The 19,675-nt window shown below is 37.2% G+C and overlaps 1 protein-coding gene across 1 annotated transcript in view; it reads right to left on the reverse strand.

Annotated features, from left to right (window-relative positions):
• Positions 1-19,675, reverse strand: part of LOC128646832 (uncharacterized) — a 355,386-nt gene that overhangs the window by 96,897 nt on the left and 238,814 nt on the right. The window contains exon 13 of the mRNA XM_053699630.1: positions 19,037-19,212. Within this exon, the coding sequence (XP_053555605.1) occupies positions 19,037-19,212 (176 nt within the window). The remainder of the gene's footprint in view (positions 1-19,036; positions 19,213-19,675) is intronic.

The raw sequence follows: 19,675 nt of genomic DNA on the forward strand, positions 1-19,675 counted from the left end.
AGAAAAATTATCGATTTAAAATAGATAACTAAATAGAAGCCAATTTTAAAAAAAAGATCCATTGCCATTTGTGTTTCACACAAATTTGGCGCACACATATATACCTATATCTTTTTGCACATTCGATCATTTTCAGGCTTAGGGATTGCCTGTTTTTTATGTGTAGCTCAGATCTTATCTAGCGCATTGTTTTTCATACAATTTCCCTTTTAAATTTTTTTTATTATTGACGAAATGTCGCTTTGTGTCATAGACAAACAATTGCTGATACAGGAGCTAGAAAGTAGTATTCGTTCCTCACGCAGATGCGAAGAGGATTTAAAAATAGCCAAAAATAAAATGGATGAATTTGCCCAAAACCTAACCACCTTAGATAAGCATAACATAGACTTACTTGCACAGATACAAGATTTAAATAAACAGCTTGTGCAAAGCCAGAGAGAATTTAGTGATTTAAAAAGGTCATATCGCCATAATGAAAACCCCTATATTAACAGTGAGAATAATGCAGATAATGCTAACTCTCTTAGAGAACGCGTCAGGGATGAGGTACAGAAATATATGGAAGAGTGTAGACAAATGACCCCTAATGGGTCAGAAATAGATTTCCCAAATAGGCAGTCACCTCATGATGTAAATCCAGGAAACTGCTGTAACTCAGCCGGTGAGGGTGAGGGAAACTCTAATAGAGAATCCCAAAATAAGTCTTATAAGGTCTACGACTCCCATAAAATAATTACTTTCATACAGGGTGCAGTACCTATATTCTCCAATAAGGGAACAAAATCTGTAATTGAACACTTAGAGGCTTTTGAAAATGCATTAGCTATAATGAATGTTACAAGTGAGAAATAAAAAATTGAATTTCTGCCCTGGGTATTTGACGGTAAACATCACAAATTCTTTACTTCACTAAAGGATATGAATATTCATTCCTGGTGTGAAATAAAACGACAATGCAGAAAAGAATTCGGGCAACATCGCACTAAAACTGCCACGAAAGTAGCGGTATATAGTTTAAAATGTAGTGCGAATCAGAGTCCCATCGAATTCCTTTCTGAATTGAAAAATGCGTAAAGTATGTCTGAAGATAATCCCAGATTTGAATGCTCAGAATTTGTAAATTTATTTTTTGAAGCACTGCCTACACCCATCAAAATTAATTTAGCTAGAGATTTTGATGAGGACTGCTCATTGGAATGGCTGATCAAAGAGAGTACAATGTTATACTCTATTCAGCAGTCCAGTGAGCAGGGGGTTAAAAAAGAATCAAAACCCAAAATTGTAGCAGAAACTAGGGTGTCACCTAGCCCCCTCAATTTGGAGTCTAAAAAGAAAACCTATGCGGAGGTGGCCAGTCAAAACAGACCATCTCCACAGAGGTTTAACTCTGCCCCTTCCCCTACACAGGCTGAGGTGCAGAGAGACATAATCAAGTGAATAATTACTCACAAAGAGAATACTCACCAAATAATTGGTACCCACACAAAGGTAGATACAATAGATGGTGAAGATATTCTGAGGGTAACCAGACACCCCAAGTATATAATGCTCCCCAAAGTAATAATACTGAACAAGCTGAACCCCAGGGGCAACCACGCCAAAATAGAAATAGCATCCCTGATTCTGAGGGGACCCAATGGTCCAGGAATCACTATTATGGGGCATCAAGAGATAGGCCCAGGGGTAGAGGTAACTTGTACAATCAGAAAATTAAGGTATAACCCAAGGCGCCTACCCTAAGGAGGCTAGGTGTATGAAAATGTAAAATCTAATTATGATTTAAACTCCAGTGTGGTCTAAAAATGACTGAGTCTTGAGAAAGGCCTAGCACGGGCCGAAACGCGTTGACCAGAACTGGTAAGCCTTATTTCATTATTTGCTGAACATTTAGGACAATCTACACTATATTTTTTTCTTCTCTCTCCACAGGTTATTGTTCCCTATTTTTCATTTTTTATTTTTGTTTTTGCATTCATTTTTTATTTTTATTTTTTTGCACTCATTTTTTATTGGATTGAAGACCTGTTTTTGAGGATAAGGATCTTTAGGAATAATGGAACACTGACATTATATCTTTTTATACACCAATTTTTATACACCAATTTCTATTGAGACATTGCTGACACTCTTATTTTCAACATTTGTATCGATTTTGGATCAGACTACACTTTTGTGGAATATATATATATATTTTTTTGGATTATATTTTTTAAAAAAAATTTTTTGAATTTTTTTGGATCACAGTTTGAAGTTTTTTCACCCACACACTTTATTTTGAGGAGTTTTTTTCACACATTTTTAACTTTTTTCTCCTCACATTGAATTCATCTTAGAATTCCATCAGAGAATTCACAACAAGATTGTCCGCAATCATTTCTTTCGCTGCTATTGTATAATATAGTATTGTATATTATTGCTCAAGCACTATTGTATTACCTCTATATTTTATTGTTTTATCTTATTCGACTTCGATTTTATTCTATCTGTTATTTATCATGGATCCATGAAGCATTGTATATTTACTTGAAGTATTGTATGTATATTTGTTTTATTTGCAAAACATTTTTATTTATGTATTAAAACATTTTTAGACCACACTGGAGTTTAAATCATAATTAGATTTTACATTTTCATACACCTAGCCTCCTTAGGGTAGGCGCCTTGGGTTATACCTTAATTTTCTTCTTGTACATTGGGTACCAGCTAGGATTACCCCTCCCCGGGCACATAGGTTGTTAATAGGCGCAGAGGTCAATCTTTTCTAATTTAACTTGTACAATCAGGTAGATATGCTTTTTACCCAGTTAAATCGGTTGAGCGAACAATTCGCTAATATGAGTAAACCTTCTACGACTCAGCAACCGAACAATACTTTTTTAGGGGTACAGCCAGTGATCAGCAGTGGACCACAGGCACAGTCATAAATACTGCAGTATCACCTGAGAGGGAGGGGAGAGCTATACAAAATGTAATAATAAATATCAATGATACTAATCATGTTCTCTCCCCACAGACCGGAAACGGACGATTTAGCTGTGACGACGAGCAACCTTGGCCTGAAAGCATTAACCAATCTTTCCCTTTGCAGTGTCCTCTTAACCTTATTTCCACAGATGCAGTACACAAGAATCCAGCTGACCCTGTCATAGAGGAGACCAGTAGGTAGGAAATTCCTTCTGCATGGGAAAACATGGCGGATTAAGGTAACACGTGGCGAAGCCCACAGATGTACAATAATGCTATTATGTATTAGCTGAGCTGCAAGATTCAGTCTCCAGCCCTATCATGGGATTAATTGATACTGTGTCTCAGGCAACTATTTTATCCCACAGGTACTACACACAGCTAAATGAGCGAACACCCCACAAACCTAAAATAAAAGAATTTGATGGTTCTCTAATAGGAGTTGGGGGTGACTCCCTAAAAGTTTACGGTACTGCCTGGTTAAAATTTAAACTGGGGAACAGGGTCATAAGACACCCTGTCATTATAGTGGATTTGCCAACTGATCGTTTAATTATTGGTAGTGATCTCCTGAAGCGATTAAGCACCATAATTGATTGCATAAATAATGTAATTTGGTCACAAGTTAAAAGGCCTATCAATTATGAGAAATCTGGTATATCTCGCCCCTGACATAACTGTCACGTGGTGGAAGAGAAACCAGATGCTGTGGAGATTCATTTCAGGAATAACTCTGTACATGAAATCACTATTTTACAAATAGATGATCAGACTCCTTTAAGTGGCTCTGATGGTAATACTTTTAAAATTTTGCCTGGAAAGATAGCGAATATTTCTTAGATGGCGATGTATTAACCATATCACTCCACAAAGGGGATCATAAAATCCCTAAGGAGGGCCACGCTCAATACCTCGCAGGGATTGAGAGAGTTAAAGAGGATCTATTTATCCCTATATAAATGCATGACCTTGGTACAACAAAATATGCCAAGTTGAGTTTAAAACAGGAAGCTAGCTATATAATCGAAGGCTTATTATCACAGATAGCGGAACCTAAAGTGATTAAATATCTTTCTACCCAAGACCACTGTGTCCACAACCTGGATGACAGGTTTGAAAGCTATAACATCACAGCTAAGTGCTTATTATCTATCTCTATAGGTAATAAGTCAGTGAAGCACCTGTTTTTAGTTTTAAATACTCCCCATAATCAAATATACATTGGCAATGATATCTTACACAGATATGCCATACAAATAGATTTGATTAACTTTTGCCTCTGGAGCAGGTTAAAGGGGGACCCTGAAGTATTTCAGGATGAAAATGCAGCCCTGAAATCAAACCAGCAATTGCCATATGCTGCAAACATGCAGGTGTCTAGCGATGTTATAATTCCTGCCGGGGCTGATAAATTTCTTTTACCCTTACAGGTAAAGAGGTCAGAAATTAAAAACTTCTGAAACACTAATTTGCCTCTCCCATAGAATACAAAATCTGGGTGTTACTATGGCCCACACTATTCCAATACATGTTATTGTGCATAACATGACCCCACAGGATATAACATTATCCAAGGGAACTACTATAGGATATGCGCTGGAATCAAGTTATTACACTTTTGGATTCCAGAATAATGTAATTGGGCTAATACGGGAAGGATACTTAACTGAAGAACAATTAATCGAACAATCCTTTGCCTCTATGCCAGAGGGTCTATTTACTATTCAGTCTTCAGCTCAGAGGAAGGCATATGTAAAATTGAAGAAGCCTCTCTAGTGTTTGATCAGCCGATCAAACAGCAAGAATACCCCAATACCCAATGTAAATTATAATCAAGGGGACCTCACCTCTAGGTTGGAAGAAGCCTATGAAATAGGACAGCCTGAAATCTTTCCATTATTTCAGCAAATAGTCGAAGAGCAAATATCCTTAGCTAATGGCTGATGGGAATTTGAAGGCCAACAGCTGCGAGAACTCCTGATGGAGTACAAGGATATTTTTACTAGGGATTCTTATGACTGTGGTACTACAGATTTGCACATTGCAAGAATACAAACAGATCCTACTGCACCACCTGTCTTTATTAAACAATATAGACTTCCTTTAGCCTCATATGATTCTCTTGCAGAAATCATAAGGAACTTGGAAGAAAGAGGTATTATCAGACAGGTGCACAGCTCATATAATAATCCTATTCTAGGTGTTCTTAAGCCCAATGGACAATGGCGTTTGTGTGCTGATTTAAGACAGCTAAACAAACGAGTGTACATGTCTGGCTGGCCTGTACCATACATGCACAGATGCATGGATCCAAAATATTCACTGCCATTGATTGCGCGCAGGGATACTGGACCATAAAGGTACATGAGGAGGACCAGTATAAGCTGGTATTCTCATTCCAAAAGGTCCAGTATGCATTTCAGAGACTTCCTTTTGGATACATAAATTCTGGACATGAATTTGCTGTATTCATGCATAAGGCTATGCCTGATGCACTGGAAAGGGGGACCATATCTTATGTTGATGATGTTTTGATCAAAAGCACAGACTTTGAAAAACACATCGCAGAGCTTAAACACGTCCTCAGCCAACTTAAAAGGGCAGGTGTCAAATTATCCCTACAGAAAGCTCAATAGTGCCGCACTCGTGTAAACTTCTTGGGATATGAAGATACTTCTGAAGGACTAAATCCTCAGAAGAAAAAGGTGGAAGCTATAGTAAATACTAAAAACCCAACTAACCTAAAGGAATTGAGATCCTTCTTGGGTATGACAAATTATTCTCGCAAATTCATTGATAATTATGCAGAATTAGCTAAACCACTACTATTTCTTCTAAAGAAGAATGTGAAATGGCACTGGAGTGAGTCTCAAGAGACAGCAATAAAAGAGCTGAAAAGAAAACTAACACAAGCACCTTGCTTAGCATACTCTGAAGGTGGTAAAACCTATCTTCTTAGAGACAGGTTACACAGATGTAAGCATGAGTGCTGTCTTATACCAAAAGCATGATAATTTAAGCAAAACTCTATCCCCAGTAGAAATAAAATTAACCATTTGCGAAAAAGCCCTCTTATCTACTGTATGGGCTCTACAAAATTTCTGCAGCTATATACAGGGCGAGAAAATTATTGTAGAAACGGCCCACCAGCCTTTGCTATATTTGCAAAGTGAGAGAATAAGAGATGGGAATTTGTCAAATAGTCGCATAACAGCGTGGACTCTTTCCTTACAATGCTGGCCCTTAGAAATTCGCTATAAGCAGAATGCAGAATAAAAAGAATCCAGTCGCACAGGGGCTTGCTGAGCTCCACAACTGTACTGCTAGAGATCCTGGGGAAGAATTATCAGAAAATGATTTCCTCGAGGAACAATCGCTTTCCCCATATAAAATGTACAATGAGGACCATTGTCAAACATTACCTTGGGTGTATGTTGATGGTTGTTCTTACCATGCCACTATTGATAATGAGCGCAGATTAGTCGCTGGCATTGGTATAACTTGGGCAAATGGATTCTCAAATATATCTATAGGTTTTAACATTGGACCAAGATCCAGTCAAGTTGCAGAACTCACTGCTGTTCTAAAAACCATTGAAATGGCTATTGAACATGGTATTCACAAATTTGTGATCATAACTGACTCAAATTATGTGCATGACAGTTTTGTTGAATACCTGCCGACTTGGAAAAGAAATGGCATGCAGAAAAGTAATAACAAACCAGTCAAGCATGGCAAGTTGTTTTGCGAGATTGATAATCTGGTGGTATCCAATGATTTAACCATACACTGGAAAAAGACCAAGGGTCATTCCAGGGATCTAGGCCCAGATAAGGAAGGCAATGATCTTGTGGATTCATTAGCCAAACAAGGAGCCATAACTGGAGAACTCCTTAATATTGACCACTTAATTGGTGCAATTCAGGTAGAAGCCATTACCAGAAACCAGGCAAAACAACAGAGTGAGCGTAAATTGGTACAATGGAGTCAGGATTCTCCTAGTGAGGACCTGATCACTAGTCAAAAAGAAGACCCCATTGTAGGCATCTTCTATAAACACATAGAAGATCCTGAAAGCAACCCCATCTCAAAAGATGATTGTATTGGCAAAGAAGATCTTAGAATCTTAATGAAATCCAGATCACAATTCAAGTTACAGGATGGTTTGTTAATTAGAACCTCCAAAACTGGCATTCAGCAATGGGTAGTACCCACTAAGTTCAGAGGTCTAATGCTTCAACATGCTCATGATGCTCCCACATCTGGTCATCGTGGTGCCAAACTCACATATGAAATATTGCGTGATTATGCTTTTTGGCCACACATGTTGAAAGATGTTCAAACCTACTGTCAAGGTTGTTTAATCTGTCCACAGTTCCAACCCACTGCGCCAACGCATAGAGTGCCATTGCAGAAAAGGGGGATGGTAATGCCATGGTCAGATATACAAATTGATTTTATTGGTCCAGTAACAAGGTCATCAAGAGGTAACAAATACATGTTAACAGTGACATGCCTGTTCACTAAATGGGTAGAGTGCATTAGTGCACCTAACAATAGTGCTGAAACATGCGTGGCTTTGCTCATCAACCATGTATTTTCCATATTTGGTTTACCCCAAAGAATCGAATCAGATCGGGGAACCCACTTCACTAGCGAAGTGATGACCAAAATGTGGAAAATACTAGGGGTAAAAAGAAAGCTCCATATTGCTTAGAGAGCTGCCTCAAGTGGTGGTGTAGAGCGTTACAACCAGTCCATTGTGAAAATCCTCAAAAAGTTTGTGAGTGAAACGGGTAAAGACTGGGATGTAAAACTACCTCTAGTCCTAATGGCATTAAGAGCAACTCCAAGTAGTGCTACCAAGATGTCACCTTTTGAACTGATGACTTGTTGAAGAATGGTTCTACCTCAGCATCTGCTATACCGTACATCAGACCAAAATTTGATAAACGCTGCCAATACACATCAATATGTGGAGAACCTAAGAAAGCACCTGCAATATGCCTTTGTATTTGCTCAAAGGAATTTAGAAAGATCCGCAACTGCCACTAAAACCTATTATGATCTCAAAACGTCCAAAAAGGAATATGAAATAAATGATAAAGTTTATCTTTATAACTTTTGAAGAGATCAGGTTAGGGAGAAGAAATTTCTTCCCTAATGGAAAGGTCCTTTTGTCATTACTGACAAATATCTCCAGTAGCCTATAAAATACGTATCCCCAAAAATGAAAGTTACATAGATAAATGGGTCCATATCAATCAATTGCGGGAATGTCATCCTAGGTCCCAACTACAAGTCATAGAGGGAGAATGAAGTGTCATATCCCCAAATGAAATAAAGACATACTGTAGTTTAAAGATGCCTAACTGATAAACATGAAGGCTCAAAAATAACAGACTTTCTACATAAGAGACTGTCTATGATGTATATGGCCAACATCCTCACCGAGTACTACTGACTTTGATCCAATTCAAATACATGTGTCCTACATATATTTGAATTTGAAAGGGGGAATTATGTCAGGGTACAGGTCAATGACATATATGTATATATACTAATATACATAAATGAAAATAATATGAAAAGAATGTGTGTATATATGAGGCCGTCTATTTTATCAGATGTGCTGTAGAATAGCAATTCTGATGTAAAGGATTAATTTAAAACCCATAATCAGTCCTCCCCCACTTTTTCAATTACACAGGACACTCATAAAGATTACTTCAAAAGAGACATTTCTAGCTAGAGTGTGAACATGAAGTCCATACCAGATTTGTAATTAAAGTTTCCCTCTAACACTGAAACATTTGCTTCTTAATTAGGAAATGCAAATTTCATAGCACTCTTTACCCCATGCAGTGAATGAAGACGAAGTGTCTGGGAACTTTCTTTAAGGTAGGATGAGATTTGGGGGAAGGAGCAGTGTTGAGTGAAGAAATAACTGTTCACAGCTATGTGTAAATTATCTCCTGTGAAGTCTATGTGCAGGAAGCAAACAAGTTAACATTTGCTGTCCCTGTGTGGCATAAGTAAAATTAAATACATTTTGGAAAAAAAAAAAATGCCAATAGTTTCATGTGTGTTTGAAATAATTCAAATAACATTTATATATGGAACTGAAACATATCATATTAAATAAATAATTGTTGCAGTGAATAGATATATGAAAAATAGATTCAAACCTGTAATTAATTGAATGAATACTGTAATAATCCCATTGTTTAAATATATATAATATAATTTTTCTATTTTTCAGATGGGGTAGAGGATTGCCTGCATGGGATCTCTGAATCATGTCATATGATTATATACTAGATGTTTGAAAGTTTAAACACAGCTCTGAAAATATAACAGATGTATAAATGCTATTAATTTTGGAATAATTAGCCGTATAGTTGTTTTGATATGGTATGGTGTTGAGGGCATACTGATGTTTATAAAATAATCAGAATAAATATTGTGACCTAGCCCAATACATAATGAACATAGAACTTATTGATGTAAGGAAATTATGGCATTTATTACACATTTTAAAGAAATATTTTCTTTCAATGTTGGGTAGTAAATGTATTCCTGTGTTTGTTTGTCACGCTGCATGTATTGCTGTGTATGTTTGTCATGCTGCCCCCCGGTGTAATGATGCGAGAACTACAGCCAGAAGGCTTTTTAGGATGTTAAAAATAAGAAATTCCAGATATCCAATCAGCAGGGACAAGCACGACAAGCACGAGGGCCACCCATATTTCTCACCTAGGATAGAGAACTAATATAAGTAAGAGAAAGAGAGAGGAACAGGACAGATGCTGCTGGCTAACTTATAACTGGTGTGCTGGGCGTAAGATACCATTTTTACTTTGGCAAAGCTGATCTACCCTTTCCTCATTGATTGCAAAATATACTTATTGGTATTCTGAGGTAAGATAATTCCTATTAAGGAATATTGGATATCGATTGGTGTTCATCTTGGTAATGTATTAAGAGATTACTATAGCAAATAAATTTAAAGAGCAGTTTGGATTTTAAGCTAGCATTTCATAGCCTGTGTACTGTTAAACTAATCCAAAATTTTAAATTGTTTATCTGTGCAAATATATAATTATAAGTCAGAATTGGGTTTTTGCATAAATAATATATACAATTTCTGATGTTTTAAATTCGAATTGTGTTAGAGTAAAGAGTGGTAAATAGCAGAGTATTTTACTTAGAATCCCATTGTGTTAATTGAATGAAAGGCTATTTGTAAATAAGGCTGGTTTTAAAGGTAAACTTTTATGAGTTTTGTAAGAAGTATAGCATATCTTAATAGTCTTTTTAAACGTATATAATATTGTGTCATATTCTGGTATTACAAATATATTCCAGTATGCTCATAGATATTAACTAATAAAAAGAATTCAGATATTTATATTAATTTAATGGTTTCCAGTAGATGCATATTGATTGAGGGTTGATATTTTTAAAGTATAATTATTAAATATATTGTATTATAACCCTGCCATAGGCTGATATATTATTTGGAGAGCACTACAGAAGATTTTTATAAATATACTGACATGTGAGGTCTTGTGTTTTGTCTTCCTTTTTGTGCCCCTCTTCCTTGGGTTACACTGATCACTGGGGGTGGACAACCAAACTGGTCTAATTGCCTCCTTTTGTCAGAATCTCTCTGTGTAGTGACTGAAACCAAAGCTGATGGATATTTGTTCATTTGATCAGTATTAAAGGAAACTCCTTTCTGTATATTATCTGATGGTTTTTTCAGAATTGGTTTAGGTATGGCCTCTAGTGTCTTCATAGGTTCATTGTCTGAGGTACCCTGGTCAGAGTATGTGTTCTCATCTGTGTCATTACCACTCCATGTATCTGCCTCTCTCTGTTTGTTTTCTCTATTTTGTTGCCATCTGCGTCTACGATCTCGAGACCTACTTCTTGTTTGTTTTTGCCAAATATATACTTTATTTTGGTTATAATCCATGTGATCACGTACATATTTCTCATGTTTTGACTGTATTAGATCTTTTTTCAACTGCAATATACTATTGTTCAGGATAATATCAAATTCTTTATAGTGTTTTTCAAGAACATGAAGATCTAACTCTTTCTGTAATGAAATGATTCGCTCTCTGACCTCCATTAACTGGCTGTGCTTATACTCCATTATGAGCGACATTAATTTAAAAGAACATTCAGTGAGCGAATCATTCCATCTTTTGACAAAATCTGAATCATCCGTTTGAAAGGTAGGAATTTTTTTTATTCTCAACCCTCTGGGGACCATTTTTAATTTCAAATATCTGTCCAACGTCCACTTGTCCCATTTTAATCTTATTTCCTTTTTCATAAGGTTTTCCATATTTTGAAATTTGTCACTTAATGGGTTAAGATCAAGTGTTTCATTGAATATGTTCTCAAAGTCATTTTCCAGTTGATCTAAATCTGCTATAGAAGTTAGAGAACAGTAATTTTGTTCTGGTATAACAGTCTCCATGTTTGGAGAGAACTTGACAAGGAGAACACACCCAACGAAATTGGACAGATATAAGAAACAAAAATGCTCAAACAAGGACATATGGAGTTTTAATGAATAATATACCTGACCTATATCATGAATGTAAAACAAGTGACAGTGGATGGTACACTAAGCGCCTGCCTAAAGGACCCTAGCTCTGGATATTGGCTCCTAGTAGCCAATAGAATAAATAAGTAGATAAAGATTAGAACCAAAGCGCCTAAAAGGCCGGGTCTGAACAAAGTTAATTAAACCAATTTGCTTCAAAATAAAAATTACACTTTATTCTTTACAGACATGGATCCATGTTACATAATAAAAAAAAAAAAAAAAAAAACAAACTTAAAATTCTTTAAACAATAAAATAATAAAAGAATCACTGATGATTCTCTTGTAGGTAACTGGTACAGACCTATCTATACTGGTATCCCAGTATCTCTAGGTACGGCGGTCTCCTTTCTAGGTGTGATGTGCCTATGTACCTGATATTGAGGTAGACTCCCTAAATATGTGAGTGGTGCTTTAAGTGCAAATATGTGCTAGAGGATACCAAATCCTTCTATGAAATCAATGAACAATAAAAATAACAAGGTGGTGGTGTATTGAAGTAACGGTGATGAGTATTAAAACTTGAATACAATAATATTGATGCAGATAATAAACATTTCAAAATATCAAATGTGAATATTCAAACAGATAAAAATATAAGCAAGAAGTTGCAAATGTGAAAACGAAGACAAAAACAAAAACAAAAACAGTCCTCCAAATGATGGTGTTAAATCCAAATTGCAGTGTTCACTCCATATAGTAAAAGTGATTGTAATAAAAACACAAAATGAAAAAACAACATGAAAAAACAAAGCTAAAAAATCAGTGGCCACTGTAAAATATGAGCATAACAAGTCAATCCTGTGAAAAGAAAAATATATTCCTGCAACCTTAGCAGTACCGGAAAATGGTGATATATCAAAGTCTCAACCGGGGCCCGGCTGACCCAAATCACACCTAAAAATAAAAACAAACACACAATAGTGCAGAGCGTAATTTCTCAAGTAGAATAAAAGGAGGAAGACTCAGTCGACGCGTTTCGGTCTGTGCTAGACCTTTTTCAAGACTCTATCATGAATGTAAATTAGAAATGAGTGAAGATGGTTACCTCCTGGGGCTGTGTGTATAACAGTAGGGGTAATTCTAAAGGCTATAAACCCCAATGAATATAGGATAAATGAATCATGGAAATTTTCTTCAAAATATTATATTGGAACAAATACCTGATAGGAGAATGAATTTTACCTTATAGACTGTACATACTGTATATGCAGTATATATCAACAGTAAAAAGATTTTTTTAGTCGAATATAAACGACTAATATACAAATGAAAATCATAAGCCCAGCATGCACTAAATTGATATATGTGAGTAAATCAGAAATCAAAGGATATATCAGCAATGAATGGCTATTAGTCTTATTAAAGACCACCTATTAAGTATATAGAATGGCTAATGCAAAACCAAACATTAAGAGTAATATAAGACATTCATAGAAAGATAAGAGTACCTTATAAAACTACTTAGATAATCAGCTATATCTACAAAAGTAGATGTTAGGACTATATACAATATAACCTGTATAGAAAATGTGCCCTTATTGTTCTAACCAGTATATTTAGCTAGACACAGTCAATGGACTATTGTTTACCTTTTCAGTAAAAGAATGAATTCAAAGTTCATGTGAAAGGGTGATATAAGACTAACTTAGCTAGAGCCAAAAGGGATTGAAAAATCATTTTAGAAGATGGTCTGCATGCAGGCCATATTGACAAAGATACATTTGATTTTCTCTTAGTTGAGAATCCTGTTATTCCGATTATTCATGTTTTACCCAAAGTGCACAAAAGTATCCATGACATAAAAGGTAGGCCGATAGTGTCAGGCATTGGTTCACTGTGTGAACCTTTGTCTGAGTGGCTTGATAGTATACTACAGCCACTAGTGTACAACTTACACAGCTACCTACGTGATACCAAACACGTATTACAAATTTTTGAAAACATTGTCTGGAAAGATGAATATCAGTGGCTCACAATTGATGTGGTGTCACTTTTTCCATCTATCCCGCATACAATGGGAAATCTGGCAGTCCGTTATTTTTTGGAAACAAAAACAAACTATACCAAAGAGTTTGTACAGTATATACTTGAAGTACTACATTTCCTACTCACCCATAACTATTTTAAATTCGAAGACACCTATTTTTTACAACTACAAGGGACGGCGGTGGGGGCAAAGTTTGCCCCATCGTACGCTAACCTTGTAATGGGTTGGTGGGAAATATTCATGATATATGGTGAAGGTAATCCTTATTCTCAATGCATTACAAGTTATCATCGCTATATAGATGATTTATTACTAATTTGGATAGGAAAATCCTCTCTTAAGGAATTTGTGGATTATCTTAATGTGAATGATTGGGACCTTAAGTTCACCTTTGAGACCAATAAATCTAGTATTAATTTTCTGGATTTAAAATTGAGTAGTACATTAGGCAGAAGTACAATCAAAACAATCATTTACAGAAAGCCTGTATCTGGTAACACTGTACTTCACGGTAAAATCAATCATCCGCTAAAAGTACCTTATTCAATTGCCAAAGGTCAACTCATCAGGACCAAAAGAAATTGTTCTGAAAATTCAGACTTTCTTTTACAAAGTGAGGAACTAGAAGCCAGGTTAATACAAAGAGGCTACAAAGATACAGCAATATCTAAAGCCAAATTGGAGGTACAAGATATAGACAAACACTTTTGCTAGATAAAAGGAAAATTTCTAATCCATATAAAGATCAGGTGACATTCGTCACCCAATATTCATCAGACTATCATGATATATGCAGAATTATTCGCAAACATTTGCCGATGCTTCATGCTGATGAAATTCTAGTCAAAAAGATTGAGAATGGTTGTAAATTTTCGTACAGAAGAGGCTTCACTATAGGAAATCAAATATCTCCCAGTGAATTAACAACTAGATCAAATTCAAGTACCTGGTTTGACTCCAAAGGGATTTTCAAATGCGGTTACAGTGCAGGCATTCCATGCACATTCATCCATAAAGGGGACACTTGATTCTGCAGTTACTAATAAAAAATACAAAGTCAATTGCAGATCTAAAAATGTTATATATTTGATCTGGTGCACATGCACCAAGAAACAATACATAGAAGTAAGAGAAGTAAGAAGTAAGAGAGAGAATCAGACAACATTTATCCGATATTAAAAGATCAGACCCATGCTCTGAAATGGCAAAGCATTTTATCCAGGCTCATAACAGCTCAAACACAACTTTCAAATGGAAGGTAATAGAACAGGTCAAACTACCTACTAGAGGTGGGGATATGAACAAAGCGGTATTAAAGCAAGAAGCTTATTGGACACTTGAGTCACGAATACCGAAAGGATATAACTCCATGTATGACTTGGTTCATTTTTGGGAATAACTCAAATTTTGAAAGTGTACAATTCTATTTAAGTATATTGTTACATCCTCACATAGGAGAAAATAACAATTTGGTTTAGATAGCGTAAAACTTACATCCAGTACTTAAATATTACAATGGTATTGGAAATATTTGGGTGGGCCCTTTGCATCTTTATAGTAAATGTAACAATTGCACACACTGACTAAGGTTATGATTTTAGACACATGATATATATATATTTTATGCGCAGTATGTATCCTCTATTGGGAACCTCGCATCCACTATTCTTGTCATTTATATTGTCTATGAGGTTTTATATTTTCACTATATCCTCATTCAATTTATATAAATCCAAATAATGTTATGTATGCAACTGCAGAGGTGCTTATACTGAGACTACTGGTACTAGCTACAGTAGTCTTGCATTTTTGCATATTTTTCTATATATTAAACTGGTGTTATACATATATATATATTTGGTGATATACATAAAATTCCCATATTGGCAGTATATTTTAAAATTGTAATGTATATACTACGTTTAGACAATATATGTGCTTTCATCAAGTTAACCAAATTAGTATTTGTGTAGCTGTATCTACCTATGTGTTTATTATGCTAGTTGCAAAGGTGCCTTGTATATATATTTTTGTACTTTCAAATTGTGCTTTCTGCTCTCTTACCAACAATCCGTTAAATCTGTTTCTTTTAACTATGTGTTTACATTACATCAATACATACAAGTATGTCTTTTGTTTCTTTTTTGTTATTTCCATTTTTTTAACTCAAATGTTATTAACCATTGTGATTCTCTAACTTCTGTATATCAACTAGCGCTTTAAATCAAGCCCCATTTCAGATGCAATGCATTTCATTTAATTAGTAGTGACCAATAGCATATCAGTACTGTTCTTAAATAAGGTGATAATCAAATTGAACCTCAGTCTATGAGTAAGGCCATCTGGCCGAAACATGTCAGACGTTTCTTTCTGATTATTGTTCATGCTTTTTTAATTGGACCATTAAAGTTGGACGATTTATTCACAGTTCCAGACTATTTTGCCTTTTTTTTTCCTATGTAATCGATTTCCCCTTTTTTGAAATATCTGGGACTATATCCGGAACATTATCCAAATTGCCTTACATTTGCCTGGGGCAGTTCAAACAGTTCATACAGCTCAAGTGTAGGAGCGGAGATCCCTGATTATCCACCTCAGGATTGGCAGAGCGGTAGTGAATAAGCCACGGACGAGTTGGGCGGCTTGCTTACCTGCAATCACAGATGGAATGAGGAGGAGGCTTTTTCCCCAGATTCAACAAGCGCGGCGGTGGCGGTGCTGTTTGGAAGTCTAAGAGGGGCTGAAGCCGTTTCCCGTGTACCTGTGTCTTCTGCAGATCCGCGAGTCTTATACTTCCCCCGTATAAGGAGTAGAGGTATTTTCTTATGCCCACCGAGCTCTGCAACCTGGAGGTCTTGATCTCACATCAGAGAATTGTTATTTTCATTTCCATGAAAGAGCGCACAGTCTGATTTCTTTTTCTTGTTCCGTTTTTTCTACTAGTAAAGTAAGTAGCCAAACCAGTACTGAAACATATCAGCAGAGGATATGGAATAGGTGTATATTGTAGATCCATAAGAGGATGCAAAAGACAAGTCCCTGCAACTACTGTGGAAGTTTTGTGACAAAGTCATAAGCCATACCCCATATACATCCCTCTGACAAACATTGTACTCTGAGGGGACTATGAGCCTCAACATAGACTCTCTCTGAAGAATCAAATGCACATCTTCATTCTTCGGCCACCTCCAATGGAGGCAAAGAAGAGACTGTGATACCTGTGAGGTGGGAGGGGTTTTATAGAGGTCTTGGGAATCTTTGCCTCCTCCTAGTGGTAGGGAAGAGTAATTCACAGGAGTAATGGATCGTGGACTCTCGCCACTTTTATGAAAGTAATACAAAATAATATATTTCAATAAACTTTTTTTTATGAAGCCCCCCCACTAAAAGTAACAGTGTAGGTTTGAATGTATGCATTTATGATCACTTCAGTCCAGGTGACATGGGGCTTCTTCAAACAAAGTCTTCTCAACTCATCGAAGACAAAATAACCTGGACCAAGACAGGTCTTACTGACGTTTAGATGGAGAATAAACACCTATAAAGCCATCTGGCATATAACACATATCTATCAATCTTTCTTCCTCCAATTATGTAAGTCCAATTAAACATCTCCTTTTGTTGCCATGACATCTGCTCCTGTACCACACTTGATCCCATGATGAATAGTCTGCAAGTTCAGGAAATGTGCATCTTAAGCAGAATATACAACCCCAGATGATGACCCACTGCTTAGGTAAAGCTGCAATTTACTGAGGAAGGCCAGACTAGCCTGAAACATATGCAAGAGGCTTCACGTGCATGTTTCAGATCAGGGCAGTGCCCTTGGAAATGTTCCCACTAATAGTTCATAGAATATTTCTTTATGAAAGTGCATTGAGCTAAGGGACTCTCAGTTGACACTGCCCTATTAAACAAGATATTGTAAGGGTCCCAGGTCCTTACCCAAGTGTGGTAGGGATCACATTTATCCAAAGGCTGGTGGCAGAAGACAGGGTTGTGAATTGAGTGAAACCGTTAGCGAGGCTGGAGTAAAGAGATGCACTGTAGAGAGGAGGCTTAGTACGGTGGGTGCACTATGTGCATATTGGTGTTTAGAGGGGCGCACTAAGTTAGCACTATTTGTAACCTAGATGTCAGAAGTGACCCTGCAGGGGCTTGGGGCCAAGATATATGGAGGTGGTGTTAAAAGGTCCCTGCTGATGCCAGTCAGTAGTTTGTTTTCCTCATGGAAGTCCTGGCATTTTTGTCTGTTTTTGACGCCTTACATCACGGTTACACCCAAAGCCTTATCCTTTCCTGTACCCTGAACTGATCCTTGTTGGAACAGAACTTCTAACTACCCTTTTGCTGGCAGATACTCTGGTGTTGACCTTTGGTTTGGCCTATGACTATTCTTATGGTTTCTCCCTGAGTACTCTTGACTTGTTCCTGAAGACCGTATACATCACATCTCCTGCAAGGAAGATTCCAGTCACCCGACAAGGTAAATCCTTTGTCTTATAGAATACCCAAGCCAGCATGGATCCAGCAGAGATGGCAAATATCACCTTATCACAGCAGCTTACTGCTGAGTTATTAAGTTGTAGGACTTGAGGTTCAGTCACAGTCTGCAATGGGGGTCACCACCACTGTTCTTGCTATAGATTCATCTGCTGCTGAGGGGGAAAAGTGTGTCAACTTCTAGCTTTCGGCCATCAGGACATTTAACCTGTCGGTACCAGAAAGGTTTAGTAGATTTAGACAAACCGTCCCAAACCTTTATCACTGACGACCAAATCCTGTTTTCTATTAACCCTGGGACTTATGCTCCAGATTTTGTTAAGGTGTTCACTGCCATAGCCTTACTAACAGGTGAACCTCACATTTAGACACACAGTCTGAAACAAACAAAAAAAAAAGTATCCCCATTTTCTCCTGATTAGGATGGACCTTAAGGTTTCTGAGATTCTGAAATGTCCTGTCCCTACTGATATGGTAGCAGTGCATACATCACTGGTATGTCATTTCCTGAGCTCCTGAATGAGGCTCCAGTTGTTGCCCATGCAGAAACATAAGGCAACTGTACAACACAACATACAAACATCAATTAACACCGCCCCCTTGTACCAAATATCCTCTAAAATAGAGTAAAATAGAGACAGAAATGGTAACCTGGCAGCAGTAGCGTGATCCGGCTGTTTATACAAGTCAGCCAGTTGTGCTGCAGGACAGTCTGCCGGCTTCTGGATGGGCAGAGCCCTGTTCCTCCCCATCATCCTGACAAGTTAGCTTCTGTTGTAAGGGAAGAAATAACCTGATGAAGTGGGTATGAGGGGCTTGGTATCTACTTTGTTTATAATTCTAATTACTTTCCTGGTTAAGAAAGAATTCCTCATACATAAGGGAAAGCATTCTTCATCTCATCTGATGAAACCCCACAGAAGAGACACAAAATCGTCACACATAGCACATACCTCTCTATGCAATATGCTTGAAGTCCTATTCCCCGGCCACATCTAATAATCTTCCGGTGTATAGGGGATGCTTTCATCTCCAGTGACATCCAAATTCTCTGAATCTTCTCCCAGAGTAGAGGGAACCCAAGAAATCGTGTGGGTTGGACATAGCGCAGTGTGGAGAACAGTGATCCCTGAGAAAAAATATAAATTGTACATGTGACCTCCATATGCAGGGCAAAGGGTACACAGGCGGGCACCGATACAGAGGGTGTATGTACACTGGCAGTCACTTATAGAGTATAGGTCACACACAGACACATATGCAGAGGGCATAGGTCACACACAGGCAGATACAGAGGGTATAGGTCACACACAGACAGATGCAGAGGGTATAGGTCACACACAGACAGACGCAGAGGGTATAGGTCCCACACAGGCAGATACAGAGGGTATAGGTCACACACAGACACATATGCAGAGGGCATAGGTCACACACAGGCAGATACAGAGGGTATAGGTCACACACAGGCAGACAGATGCAGAGGGCATAGGTCACACACAGGCAGATACAGAGGGTATAGGTCACACACAGACAGATGCAGAGGGTATAGGTCACACACAGACACATATGCAGAGGGCATAGGTCACACACAG

Source organism: Bombina bombina, chromosome 2, assembly GCF_027579735.1.
Source record: "Bombina bombina isolate aBomBom1 chromosome 2, aBomBom1.pri, whole genome shotgun sequence".
NCBI lineage: Eukaryota > Metazoa > Chordata > Amphibia > Anura > Bombinatoridae > Bombina > Bombina bombina.